Source organism: Mixophyes fleayi, chromosome 1 (assembly GCF_038048845.1).
Source record: "Mixophyes fleayi isolate aMixFle1 chromosome 1, aMixFle1.hap1, whole genome shotgun sequence".
Lineage (NCBI taxonomy): Eukaryota > Metazoa > Chordata > Amphibia > Anura > Limnodynastidae > Mixophyes > Mixophyes fleayi.
In genome coordinates this window covers 386,153,602-386,168,464 of record NC_134402.1, presented here as the reverse complement: position 1 = coordinate 386,168,464, position 14,863 = coordinate 386,153,602, and the positions used below count along the sequence as shown (strand labels likewise).

The window sequence follows — 14,863 nt, the reverse complement described above, 5'->3', positions numbered from 1 at the left end:
AAGTTCCTTGTGCATTTATCCAAAAGTAACTGTTGGCCGTATTTGTGGGCAGCCAAGAATGACTGATTGGCAAGTACAGTGCTAGCAAGTCACTTCTTAAAGCCCTTATGTGAATTCCCACATTATCTCACAGCTATCTCTCGTTTGTGGGAGGTGATGGAGAATTTATAAGGTGTGTACTACATCCCAAATCAACTGGAGGATGTGAATGAAGGTTATGAGCCTCCTAATTTCAATTACCACTAATGTGGATATTTATAAATCTCTGTATTTGTCAGACGGACTTGAATTAATGCGTACAGTATCCAGACTGTATTTGGTTTATTTAAAGAAATCGAGGATTTTATGTGTTTTGTGGCATTTTTCTTCCTGGTTTATTGAGGTCTTCTTCACTTCATGTGTTTTTGCCTTTTATTTTCTTCTGGTTTTTTTTAACAATAATATTTGTCAATCTGAAAAGTATTTATGGAACTGTAGGTCCAAAGCCACTTGTGGAATTCACTATATATGGAAACCGCTTAGGTGTGTCCCAGACACTAAGAATCAGTCAGGAGAATTTCATCAATAATGTCTACATTGCCTGACATTATTGCATTAGTGGGCTCCAAAATCACCATACTGCCCGTCAGAACCGTGAATGGTAGTCATTAGAGATTTTGTCTGGTGTGAATTGGATGGAAATTTTACCTAGCATTGTTTTGAATATGATTAGTACGAAGTATGAATAGTATTTGTACTTTAACAGTGGAGATTTTGGTTTTTTTTGTGGTGGTTGCTTTAAAGAATAAGTCTGCCTTTCTTTAAAGCAACAATGTTTGTTTTTTTCCCCTGCAAGTCTGTTCAAATTCAGTAATCTTCAATATGTGACATGTAAGTGGGGGCCAACCGTACATGGAGAACTTAGTGTGTCATCCCTAAGGATGAAGAGGCTCACAAAGTCCACAAACATGGACTTTTTTGTTTTTAATTGTATTTAATACTATCTCTGTATACTCTTTGGGTACCACTAAAGGATGAAACCAATGTTCTGGCTTTTAATCAGTCTAGAGAGATCACTGGATAAAATGTACACTGTTGTCAACGGGGAGTTTTACACTAAGGGGCATATTCAATTGTTGGCGTTGCAGCCAAAAGTAACGCGCCCCGTAATGACGGTAATAGTGAGCGTAAATACCAGTATAACGATACTTTTCTCGCTGGATTCCGGCTTACTATTACCGTAATACCGGTAATAGTTTTTCCGTGGCGGAAACCACGGAAATTGAATATGCCCCTAAAAGTGACAACTAACCAGTCGCGTATCTTTCAGTACGCTCACTGTTGACACCTGTTTGAATCTTGCCTGTTTGCTGGACTCCTGTAAGGGACAGGGTCCCTGGAGAGGAACACCGGCTTGACCTCTACCCTGAAAAAATATTTCCTAAGGGGGGAAACTAATACTCTCTATCTCATGTAAAATATAGCCGCTCTGTTTTAAATGCTGTAGATAGCTGCGCAGCAGGGTTCTGATTGAATAACACAATTCCAAGAAGATAAATTGCTGATTGCTTACAAAGGAATCCCATTTTCATTTTAAGGATGAATGCATTTCACTGGCTAAAGATATGTCTGTATTATTCTAAGCCTAGAGGTTTGGAGGGCTTGTATGATATTTCAACAGAGGATGATGCACGCTTTAGCTGAAAGCAAAAGGATTGTACTGCTTTAGCCAGTAGCTCTGGAGGCTGCACATTTATTAGCTAAAAAAGTAAGTGTGTGTGTGTGTGTATATACACCCATCAGCCACAACATTAAAACCAGTAACAAGTGAAGTTGATAACGTTGATTATCTCATTACAATTGCACCTCTCAAGGGTGGGAAATATTAGACAGCAAGTGAACAGTCAGTTCTTGAAGTTTATGTGTTAAAAGAAGGAAAAATGGGCAAGTGTAAGGCTCTGAGCGATTTTCTCAAGGGCCAAATTGTGATGGCTAGATGCCTGGGTCAGAGCATGCCCAAAACGGCAGGTCTTGTGGGGGTACTTCCACTATGCAGTGGTTAGTACTTATCAAAAGTGGTCCAAGGGAAGACAACCAGTGAACTGGCGATGGGGTCATGGGCAGCCAATGTTCATAGATCTGCGTTTGTTTACAGTATATAGATTGTAAGCTTATGAGCAGGGTTCTCTTACCTCTCTGTCTGTATGTTTTACCCAGTATTGTCTTATTAATGGTTGTTCCCAATTGTAAAGTGCTACGGAATCTGCTGGCGCTATATAAATAAATGTTGATGATGATGATCTTAATTTTTTTTAAAGAATTTTATATTTTCGAACACAAGACAAAAGCAAACACAATGACCAAAAATCAGAATAGTATCCATTGTACAAAGTAATGAAGCATAATGATGAAGCCACCACCAGGCAAATATAACTAGTTAAATGAATACAGGGAAATAAACATCAGGTGCTTGTAGATATCCAGTAGTATATGTACATTTATGCAGTGCGTGTGTTTAGCTCAGCAGTCTATACGTGTTCAGGTGAAGTGTATCTGCACATTCCAGTCTACACTCTCATCTGGTGCCTGTGTGTACAAGTATGAGGAGCTGCCAGGCTGGGCTCTCAGCTGGCGTCCCTAGCACGTCTGTGTCATTGTTCTCTTCAGCCAGAGCAGCTAACTACTTTATTGTGTATTTATTAAATACAAACTGTGATCATTAACTTTATTCCTAAAATGTTCTTCTTTATTGTAGATAAGATGGGAGAAAAACATAACATTGGGTGAACCTCCAGGATTCCTACACTCTTGGTGGTGGTAAGTTTGTATGTGTGAATTATACACCACTCATGCGCACTACAGAACAGAGAGCCTGGCATTTAAAGGGGAATTAATTATCTACATTTAAAAATCTTTATGCTTCAGTAGCTTTTAAGAAAGTTTAACTTCTGAAACATATTTTATTATAATAACATTTAGTTTTGTTTGTGATAATTTAGGCTCCAAAAGTTTAGACATGGGTTAAGTCTCCTTGACGTACATTTATTTCTTTGTTGAACTCTTCTGTTTCACACAAAATTAGTACATTTAATTTTATACATGGACTAAATGTTAACCAACTGTTTTTTTTATTTTTTTATTTTGTATTTCTTTTAGTTTTTCAATTGTTTATTCCTCAGCTTTTGCAAAGTTTATGAAAAGTATAAAATAAAACAAACAGAATTCAAACAATTCACAACATTTATAAACATTTTGTCTACAAGGGCTAATGTACCAGTATACATATCATCTGAAGTCATTAGCACATTCGATTTATCTATTAACAAACATACATTTTCATTAGACATCCAATGTTTTTAAAGGATTACAACCAGTTACAAATGAGAGTATATAAAATGTTATTTGGAAAGGAAGGTTCTTTATAGTGATACATAACTTATTTGTAAAGAAATGGGTACATGCTAGTGTGACGGTCCTTACTGGGTTAAACATGGGCAGTCTTGTGTGAGACTTGTCTAAGCCATTCACAGATCCAGGGATTTTGAGGTTAAACCTATATTGCTATTTCATTTGTGAATCTAATTTAGTTTGAGTTTAGCCCTAATTATACCACTTTTACACTGCCGCCCTGGCTATATCCCGGGTTTATGAACCCGGAATATTGCCGGGTGACGATGCAGTTCGTGTTCACACTGAGCACACGGGTCTGCCTGGGTTTCCCTGGCAACCTCACAAGAGGAGCATTGATTGGCTCCTTGTGATGGCTTTTTTTTTTTTTTTTACTATTCAATAGTTTTCGGTGAGTCCCAGGTCTCACCGTTCAGACTAGAGGCTTCCTGGGTCGGACCCAGCAGTAACCCTCCAAAAGACCGGGTCTAATTCCCGGGTCATCCGACCCAGCTACATGCCCCTGGATCCGTTCACTGAGCCTCAACCCAGGTTGTTGGGGCTCCCCCCGTCAATAGCCTGGGTTGTTGAGGCTCCCCCCGTCAATAGCCTTGGTTGTTGAGGCTCCCCCCGTCAATAGCCTTGGTTGTTGGGGCTCCCCCCGTCAATAGCCTGGGTTGTCGGGGCTCCCCGGTCAATAACCTGGGTTTTTGAGGTAGTGTGAAAGGGGTATAATGGAAGAGTCTTTTTATTACTACCGTGTACCGCAAATCCTAGTTTGGTCTTTCAGTACCACATCCCGCATGTATATTGAGAATGCAGTGCCGTCCCCCTTAAATTATGCTATAGGGCATCAGGATTGAATGTTACTCCCCTGATATCTCTGTTCCATTGTTTTGTATACCTTTAAGTTGCACACACTATAACAGTTTGATTGATCAGTTTTGCCAACCATTCCATCCACAGTGTATGGCCCATCCTAGAATCAAAACTTATAATTTTGGTCCAGCAGTGTTTTTTTAAATTTAGGATTAGGTCCCCTTTGGCACATGTGTGAGGTCACTGGCCTATTGGTAATGTGTGCATCCTGTCTCTATTGCAATCTGAGGATGATGTTTTATATCTTGTGATCAGATCTGTTAGATTTGGCCCTCCGTGTCAGTGTGGCTCATCTACTCGCAGATCTAATCAGATTGTAAAAGTGTGGCCACAATTAAACCATACACGGAGGCTTAAATGCTGGTGGAAGACGTCGTTCACAGTGAATAAAAAACAAACTGTAGACAATTCTAATCAGTCGGCCTTTAGCGGTATCTCAGGAATGTCACTGTCCTTCCTTAAAATTCTGTATTCCTACTTCTTAATATTATGTGTCTTTTATATAAATTGTATTTGTTGTATTGTGGCACTTAATGAAAAGACAAAGATATCACCTCTGTTCAATTGCCGCTGTTCTCTGCTACAGAATCTGTTTTATTCACTGGTGCAGCATAATGTCAGTATCTGAGGTGGGATATTGGGAAATTGTTTGTTTAATAAAGACATTTATTTCTCCCATCCCCAGTGTATTTTGGGATCTGTACTGTGCTGCTCCGGAGAGACGGGAAACCTGTGAACATTCAAGTGAAGCAAAGGCCTTTCATGACTATGTGAGTGGCAGATACCTTTTGTCTCTTGGTTCATTTGTGTAACACAGAATTTCAAGTTAATGTTCCTCAACATGTACATGGCTTTTACCTGTTTCTTTACATGTCACAGGCAAAGGGCACCTGTGGCTCTTCAAATGCTGTGACCTACGTAACCTGCCAGCCAAGCTGGGACTTGTAGTTCTATAACAGCTGGAGAGCCACAAATTGTCTCCCTATACTGTAAAATATAGAGGGCTGGTTGAAATAACCTCAGCAGTACTTATATCATGTCTGAGCAGGTTGTACCACTGATGTCATTAGGAGTGGAAGACCCTATACAACACAAATGTTCCATTTAGTTTGGTTCACATTCGTTCTCTTTGGGAACACCAAGAATAACCAGAACCAACTAATATGTTTGTTTTTTCTCATCTTTTGCAATATTAACACATTACTGTGTGTACTATGCTCTTATTTTGGCTGTTGGGTAGATTTAGTGATTTGCTGAAAATTAGTGTAATATAGTCTTGGTGCTAACTAGTATTGAAATCAATAGTGTGCATTACCTGGTGTAACATTTAACAGGTGAAACTCACTTATTCCAGTTTCCCTTTAAAGATGTCACATGTGGATGTATTCTGATCTACTAAATGAGCTTTGTACCTATTTTAAATGTAAAGTACAAATTGAGCTGATTAAGAAAATGCATCGTGTGACTTCAACAAATATTCAAATAACAGATTTGTATAACACAACAGGACTTCTCCCCTTTTAAGCCCCTTCATTGCCGTGCACACACTGCACCTGTTCACCACAACTCTGCCATGTCATGGGAATTTGAAGAGAAGCATAAATATATACTTCTGAAAGCCTGGACAACAATTACTCATACTCATTTATGCCGTGCCACATCATTCTGATTCATTTAAATGATAATTCCTCCAAACACTGAAAAATAAGTTATGGGTAAACTATCCTAAGTGCTACCAGGTCCCAAAGGTTGTCTATCTGTGGTCCAGCTTTCAGGCTCTCCAAGGTCTCAAAATCCAGCACGTGTCACTGTTCCCCTCACTTCTATTCACTCCTGCAACCATAGCCTGTAAATCATGCAGGGGGCGGCTGGTAAATTCTAAGTTGGGGGGGAAGGGGGGCGAGACTCGCCCAGCAGCCTATTAGGAAGATTTTAAAGAGAAAAAGGTAGACCACTGACCTGGTCAAGGCAGTCCAATATGGGACCAAAGCCCCTGAGTTCATGGCTGGAGCAAGCAGAGAATCCCACTATATCTTCTGTACTCCCATTGCTTTTGCCAATCCCGTCCTCTTCTGCAGACAGACAGAGTGTTGTCAGCGGGAGTATGATAGAGCAGTGGCTAGTGCAAGCATGATAGCCTGATTCCTGTATCCCAGGTAGGTCATTTGTCAGCTTTGGATAGAATTATCCTTTAAATAAAACGCATACTCAGTATTGTTATGATACATGTCTCTTTATTTGGTCACTATATTGACATTTTAGTTTGTGACCAAACGTTTTCACTGTTGCTACAAACTGTAATACTGACAAGACATAGATATGTGTGAACCAACATCCTGAAAATGGAGAAGCATTTTGGTAGCATTTAATAAAATAAAGACTGATTTTTATCTTCTTTTTTTTTTTTTCTAATTAAATAAATTTGGAATACAGTTGTTAATCTTGACTTTTATTTTGATGGTAATCGGTCTTTAAGAAATTGAAAATGTTTATGTAGTTAAGGTTAATTGAAAAGAAGTCACACTGCTAACGACAAGCACTTCTAAACCTCTGCACTTTAAAGAGGTTGTCTGTTTTTGGGCAACTGCTACCCTTTTATTAGTCCTTCTCTCTTGTGCAGTAATTAGGTGAGCCGGGTTGAATGACTGATTCAGGTTTAGTCCTCTAGCGCTATAAACTGCAGCGGCTGCTCCCTGATTTCCCCCCTGGGTACCATAGGAGGGTGGCAGTACTTATAGGGGTAAAGGAGGCCGTTTCCTTTTAAGAGTTTCAGTTCGTTATTTTGAATTTGGTTACCTGTATATTCGGAAAGTTAATGTTTGTGATTTAGAGATTAATTACTGTGTCTCGCATTTATTATACATATATTTTATGTATATGATCATGTTTAGCAGTAAAAGGCTGGGTAGACTGTAAACCTGCCTATTGGATACAAGAAAATTGGTGACCAGCTGTCACTGTCAGACTGGAAGAAGCATAAGGCTTTGAGATTCATACACAATATGCACGTTTTACAAGATTTACTGTCAGATCTGTGCTCTTCATCTGTCATAAATTTACACCATGATCTTTTCAGTCGATGGTTGTCAAGCTGCGGGTTTGAAAAAGTGGAGATGTTGCCTATAGCAACCAATCAGATTCTAGCTGTCATTTTGTACGATGTACTAAATAAATGATAGCTAGAATCTGATTGGTTGCTACAGGCAACAGCTCCACTTTTTTTCAAACCCACAGCTTGATAAATTTACCCTCATGAATCTGCACACACCATAGAGATCTATGGATGCTGCCGGTCCTCAGTACCTACACACTGCAGAATTGGAACAACATTGTTCCATCGCTGAACAAGATTTTTAGTCCGGTTTAAAAATCAAATGAAATGATACAATGTGCTTTGGAACGATAATCATTCATCGTTGCAGTGTACACTTTGATGCAATATTGGGACGAATGTTCATTTATTGGGTGATTGGCCTGATAATTGTCTGAAAACCCTGTAGTGTGTACCCAGCCTAATGCCAGTGGAAATCTTCTTGTAGAGAGAATTCTCTGTGAACAGTTATTTGGGGTATAAAAGCATATTGAACTATCTGTGTCTCACAGGCAAATGTCATACTTTGAATTCTGTCTAATTATTCTTAATGATGATGATAATTTAATGTACTATGCTTGAAATGTGTCTTGCTAATTTAAACTATATTTTTGCTATCGCAAACCAGGCAACAATTATTTCCTAACAATACCACTGTGTAATTACTTCTTGAAGCAAACCTTAAAATCCAATAAACCTGATTACTGTATATGAATCAAATCTTGTTTTTTGTATTCGGCAATCAACATCTCCCCACAGCTGCTTTCAGAGGTGTAATTCCTTTGAGTGATAACCTTTCTGTAGGAAAGTGTCTTGGTTTGTTATTTTGTTGCCTCTTTGCTGTCGCCAGTCATTTTACTGTGTTCATTTTAATACATATTGTGATATGAGTAGTTTTGATTTTTTTTTTGGTCTGAAATTCGAATGCATACATCATATTATTTATATCATTGGGAGTAGCTTTAATACTCAGCTGAAAACTGCCAAAATTAGGGTACTGTATATTAATGACCAGTATACAGTGCTTTAATTTGAAGAGGTATCAGAACCGTTCCATGGTCTCAGTTCACCATCCTCATTGGCTTCTGATAATAAGGTTCTTTGCAAACCATTGTTAGTAGTTTTTATGTAGCCTTGTATGAGACATTTGCTCTCTGTACCAGATATTATAGCCAACTTTTATTAGGTAAATTGGCAAATGAAATAGTACGGACTCATGCACAGTATCCATTTCTCATTTTCAGCATTGACACATTACAAGAGATGTCCGGTCGCTACTATCACTCATCTGAAGTGGGTAGGAGTGGATGGATGTGTATTACAGCCTGCCTAGGTGTCGGGCTGGAACATAAAAAAAACCTGCTCTCTGCAGCAGGAAGAATTACTTAAGCAGCACTTACAGGTGCTGTATTTCATTGATAAGGCAGCAATAGAATGAATTATTATAAACACCTTAGTATCATTGATGGATAGGAATTGCATTACAGTTTTTGGCTAAAATCTAAATAATCAAATATACTTTGTTCTCAGAAATACTGTTGTCACCTGAATCCTCAAAACCTTGACAGGTGGTGTCAAGAGTTTATTGTGATCACTTTAGCATAGGAAGATTAGGATAATATCCACTACTGATTTTTGTTAACACAAATCCTTTTCAAGTTACATACTGTCAGTAATCTGAATACATTCATAGCATCTGTGAAGTGTAGGTGCTAAGCTGGAAACTACAGGGTTTAAGAAGAAAGAATATTGACACAATTAGCGAAGTACCAAATATTTCACCAATTATTGCCATGTGTTACATCATATGAACTAAAGAATATAAAGGAAATAAACAAGTGAACTTCAGCTTCTTGAGATTTTTATGTCCATAAGAGACGGCTATATAATTGTGCTTATTAACAAGAGCGTGTTTCTGAAACATGCTTACTGTGAATTGTGGTTGTATTGAATGAATAATAAACTATAGTATAAATTTAGTAAGATGGTAGTAATATTATGTAGCAGTGGTACAATGTACCAATCTGTGGCCATCCGTAAGACCATGCGGAGTCCTCTTCTCTCCCTTGGTAACACAACGTTGTATGACTGAAGGATAGGTAACTTCACCAGCCTCTTACATGGGTGGCAGCATTGGATGAGTCATGGAACTATTTGGGAGAACACACTGGTGTGTTTTTGTTGATATCATTATTATATCACTATGATTTGTTAACATATGTGAAGACTATAAAGATAGCATGACTGTTTTGAATATATCTTTTGTAAGTAATAGTCAATGATTTCTTCTTGCAGTAATGTACATAGAGCTTGATGTCATTTCTTCATGTTGCTGTTATAGATATTATGTTCTGGCAATTCAATAACCATAACACTGTACTAACATGTACTAGATTTACCTCCATACGAGAAACCTCTATATGAAAAACTGTATCAGGATTTTATAGTTAAGTTGCAACAAGTATGTATCTTCTGGCCACTGGGCCAGTAAACCACATCATGAAGTTGAACAGAGAGACCAGACATGGTAGCAAAACGCAGTTAATCTAAAGCAGAGTTTCTTGGCTCCAGTCTTCACGCACCTCCAACACCTCATGTTTTCAGGATTTCTTTAATCATGCACAGGTGACTTAGGGCTAGATTTACTAAACTGCGGGTTTGGAAAAGTGGAGATGTTGCCTATAGCAACCAATCAGATCCTAGCTTTCATTTTGTAGAAGGTACTAAATAAATGAAAGTTAGAATCTGATTGGTTGCTATAGGCAACATCCCCACTTTTTCAAACCCGCAGCTTAGTAAATCTAGCCCTAGGACTCAAAAAAAAATAAAAATTGCATTTATATGCCAAATTTGCACTGAACCAAAGCAGCCAATTCACAATTTGCTTTTTTCTGTCTACATTCTACAAAATGACAGCTAGAATCTGATTGGATGCTATATGCAACATCTCCACTTTTTCAAACCTGCAGTTTACTAAATATACCCCTAAGTCTACTTGGCTGGGTCAGTAATTATCCTACCTGTTCCACAGGCAGGAATCCTCAAAACATGAGCTGTTAGGGGCATGTGTGAAACACTGCTCTAAACCCTGCAGGAACTGAACCATGCATAGCCTATTCACTTAGACGTTGAGATCTTCCAAATACTTTCCTAAATTTGTCAGCTTGTGCACATGGGAAAGGTTTTTTGCGAAAGAAACTTCATGACTTTCTAACTAGAAAGTGACAGTCCAACAAAATACTTTTTGAGGCAAATGTTGCATACATATACCATAAGGTATTCTATGTAGTGACAAGGAGGTTTGAGTTTTCTTGGGCTACTTGTGGCTCTGCAGTCAGTGCCCAGCTCTAGCTCCAGCAAGGTGTGCAGACACATCGTCATAAGACTATTAGTTCAGGAAATGCTGGGAGAAAAACGGTTAAATCCTTTTTTTTTCAAACCATTATAAAAAATGTACATGTATGTATTGTTAAGACATGAAACATGAATTATGCTTGCATGTTTAGACAGCACTTATAAGTGATGTATTTCACCCACACACCAGCAGATTATCTATAACATTCGCTTGCAAATCATCTTTAATATTTGAAGCATATTAACTTTGACTGTACTAAATGGCTCCCCCCTTAGTGTGATTCTGTGAATCACTTGTGACAAATATTAGTACATCATTTTTGTAAAACACTATTATGCATGTATTACAATGTTATTTACATACATTTCATACTATACCCTTAGTACATATTTATTCTCACTTGGGACTCAAATGTCACAGTAAATTCCTGTAATGTCACTAGCATGTCATAATGACACACACGTGTTTCGGCACAGTGGTTGAGAATCACTCGTATAGATTTTAATTTATTAAAGCTGAGAAAAAAAACTGCTGAGTTTTATTGAGGTTTTGAAAATAAATGACTATTTAGAGTTGTTTTTCTTTTGATTTATGTGTGTTGGGTTTAGTGCAGTATTATAATCTGACATCTCTGCTCAACCACAGACATCTGCGTGTTCTCCAGAGACCCTCCTGTCTTCTCATGCGTGTCTCTTTCTTTCTCTCCCCTCATTACATCACATGTAAGCTGCTGTTCAACTATTTTTATTAGATTTGATATGTGGCCGACTTGCCACAGTGGATTTCCATTTTGTGCAGTAAACTAAATTTCCTTGGAGAAGACAATCTGATGATATTATTATTAATAGTAATACTGTTGCTAAACAGTGGTAGGCTTTGCGGTTGTTATTCAGTTACATCTCTTTCAGAAAGTAGCAGACACCTCAGATTTCAATTTAAATTGATCACTGGAAAGACAAAATTTATCAAAGTTGAGTATAGAGTGCTTCTGAGAGTGAGATATTGGATGCAGTACAATTGATTGATAATAATTGGATGTATGTGGGGCAGCACAGTGGCTCAGTGGTTAGCACTTCTGCCTCACATCACTGGGGTCATGAGTTCAATTCCCGACCATGGCCTTATCTGTGTGGAGTTTGTATATTCTCCCTGTGTTTGCGTGGGTTTCATCCGGGTGCTCTGGTTTCCTTCCATACTGGTAGGTTAATTGGCTGCTATCAAAATTGACCCTAGTGCCTCCCTCTCTTTCTGTCTGTGTCTGTGTGTGAGTGTGTGCCTGTATTAGGAAATTTAGACAGTAAGCTCCAATGGGGCAGGGACTGATGTGAATGAGTCCTCTGCACAGCTCTGCGGAATTAGTGGCGCTATGATGATGATGATGATGATGATTAAGCAAAACATTTTTCAGTTGTATCAGTAATGTGACTACATATTTATAGAACCACTCGAAACAAATTCAAGTTGTGTAAAGGTCTGCTTTCAGGAACTTGTTAGAATTAAAGATATTACAGATTACTGTGATTGTCGCTGGAGCATCTGTTTGTTTTTACAATGCACCTTTAACTTTCTGTCAAGAAAGTGGACATTTCAGCCATTTCAGACTATGAAAGACTGCAAACATTGAGGCTGTTCGTAAGGGTACACACAATGTGAAATCTATATTGACATTTGTTTAAATGTCTAATCGATCAGTTAAAATGAGTTGTCATCTGCCAGCATACTCCGCAAACTTACAGTTTGGAGCGAACACAGTAATAAATCAAATTTGGGTATTAGCAAATAGACCGACTTAAGAGCGCCCTGCTTACAGACTTGCCATATGACAGGAAATGCCAGTAGGACATACAATAGTTATAGTTTAGCCAGCATGACATTATATGTTTCCTGAATGAAGGCCCATAAACTGTATACAATAGGGGCTGATTAATAAGAAGTTCATGCTGTTAACTCGTACACTTTAAATAAATCTACAGCATTACATTGATATAACCTGAAGACACTGTAATTGGCCCTGTGTGTATTAGAGAAATACAGAATATACGTTCCTAGATACTACTACATTAACATCTGTCTATTGTGTCTTCTATGCACGTTTCTTATATGTGCATAATAAAGATAAATATTTTAAGCGCTGTGTACGGGGGAATTTCGTTCTAGAGGCATGTGGACTAGATCACATTGAAAGCTATTGGGCAGGTCTGCACTCCTGTCCTGTTGGGAAGCTAGAGAAATGCCCTTTACATGCTGTCTTATTTTGAAGGAGGCCTGGAAAAAAGTTGGCACCAGTTGCTATTTTAAGCCTTGTAAATTTAAGATTTTACTGAAAATGTAAGGGAAGGATAGCTTTATTGTATTGCAGTTGGAGTAAGCTTTGTCTTTTGTTTAAGCAACATGTATACGGGTGTTGTATTTAGTAAGTTCTATTAGTTCAGTGTTGGCTAACCTGTGACACTCTAGGTGTTGTGAAACTACAAGTCCCAGCATGCTATGCTAATATATAGCAGCTTATTGCTGGAAGGGTATGCTGGGACTTGTAGTTTCACAACCCCTGGAGTGTCACTGGTTAGCCAGCACTGTATTATTTACATACCTCATCTGTGATCTACAGTTGGACAGACTGCATGCGTCTTGCTACAAATTTATAAACTGGAATAGATGTAGAAAAAATGTCAAAGGACAACACATTGTTCATGTTGTATGTATAATTGTGGGACATACTCTCACTACACACTACTGGACTACCAGATACTGGACCAACATGATTCTTTAGTTGGGAGTGGGGTGGTTATAGTACAATTACATTTTAGGTAGATTTCTTCTTTAATATTTAATGCCATATTTTAATTCAAATTTCATCGTAAATGAAAACATTGTATCCTGCACACTTCAACTACACAGCCATGAAGGGCACATCGAAAAAATAAAATATTATTTTGTTATGGATTCCACAACACTTTTCCCCCATCAAGACAAGGATTGGCCGTTTCCAGTTGCGTTCACTTACGTCCACTGGGTTCTAAGGAAGTCCTCCATAAGGAGAAGAAATACTTAAAAAGATTGATTTGTGTGTGTGAGTGATTTACTGAGAAAGCAGTCTTTGGAACCAGAGACTTGTCTTTCAGATTCAGTTATTGAACTACAGATAGCAGAGAATCACTGTTGGAAGCACCACAGAGTGTCTTAATTTACAGTAATTTTTAGGATTTAATGGTAGATCACATCTCCTGATTTACGTTAGTGTAATCTCTCATTCCCTGGTTGCGTTTTGTTGTCCTATGGGGGACCAGTTGGCTCAACATACAGTAGCTGATCTCATTACAATATATAGTTGATTGATTGTGTGTCTAAAATATAAAGGAACTTTTGCTGTTCAATTCCAGTGACACTGGTTTCCTCGCCCTTTTTGTTTTTAAATATTAGTTGGACATCTGTTTTAATTTATCTTATTAGTAGTTTTTACAAGTTCAGTGCTGCCACAGGAGATGATCGGTGTCTGCATGATCTTATCATAATGCAAAAATCTGGATGTCCTTGTCCTATGACTGTGATTGTTGGAGGATGCTTTACACCAGTGATGGCTAACCTGTGTAACTCCAGGTGTTGTGAAACTACAAGCCCCAGCATGCTTTGCCAGTAGATAGCTAGCTGATAGCTGGCAAAGCACGCTGGGGCTTGTAGTTTTGCAACACCTGGAGTGTCACAGGTTAGCCATCACTGCTTTACACCATGTGATGCATTGTTTATACAACTGGTGGCTCTCCAGTCAAGCATCCAGGGTGTTACTCCAGGAGTTACACAACAGGTGGAGAACCACAGGTTGTATACCTCACCTGCAGTGAATGTGAATGCAACACTGAAGACTTCTTGTGTAAACAGATATTTGGAGAACCCTTTCTATTTTTTTTCTTTACTTATATTTTTATTTGATACACCCAACATTGCATATGTTTCTTAACAAATTCATTATTTTCCGTATATGTCAGATAAATTGTCTGTAGGAGTAATGGGCTGATCTTTATTTACTTTCTCCTCCCTGTTTGTAATGTAACCGGAATCTGACATTTCAGGTTTAGTAAGTTGCAGTTTGTGTATTACATAACTGACATTTAGTTTATTTGTAGGCGTTAGTGCATTCAATACGTGGGCATTCCAACTAAAAAAAAAAAACTACC

General features: G+C 38.2%; 2 protein-coding genes across 9 annotated transcripts in view; both read left to right on the top strand.

The window, feature by feature from the left end:
* The window catches only part of LOC142097997 (uncharacterized), a 1,069,021-nt gene that overhangs the window by 885,951 nt on the left and 168,207 nt on the right, over window positions 1-14,863 (top strand). The gene's annotated exons all lie outside the window — the stretch shown is intronic.
* Window positions 1-14,863, top strand: part of SSBP2 (single stranded DNA binding protein 2) — a 152,967-nt gene that overhangs the window by 55,666 nt on the left and 82,438 nt on the right. For all 8 annotated transcript variants that reach the window (XM_075180295.1, XM_075180326.1, XM_075180316.1 and 5 more), the window contains exons 3-4: window positions 2,735-2,796; window positions 4,931-5,015. In XM_075180295.1, coding sequence (XP_075036396.1) covers window positions 2,735-2,796; window positions 4,931-5,015 — 147 coding nt within the window. The remainder of the gene's footprint in view (window positions 1-2,734; window positions 2,797-4,930; window positions 5,016-14,863) is intronic.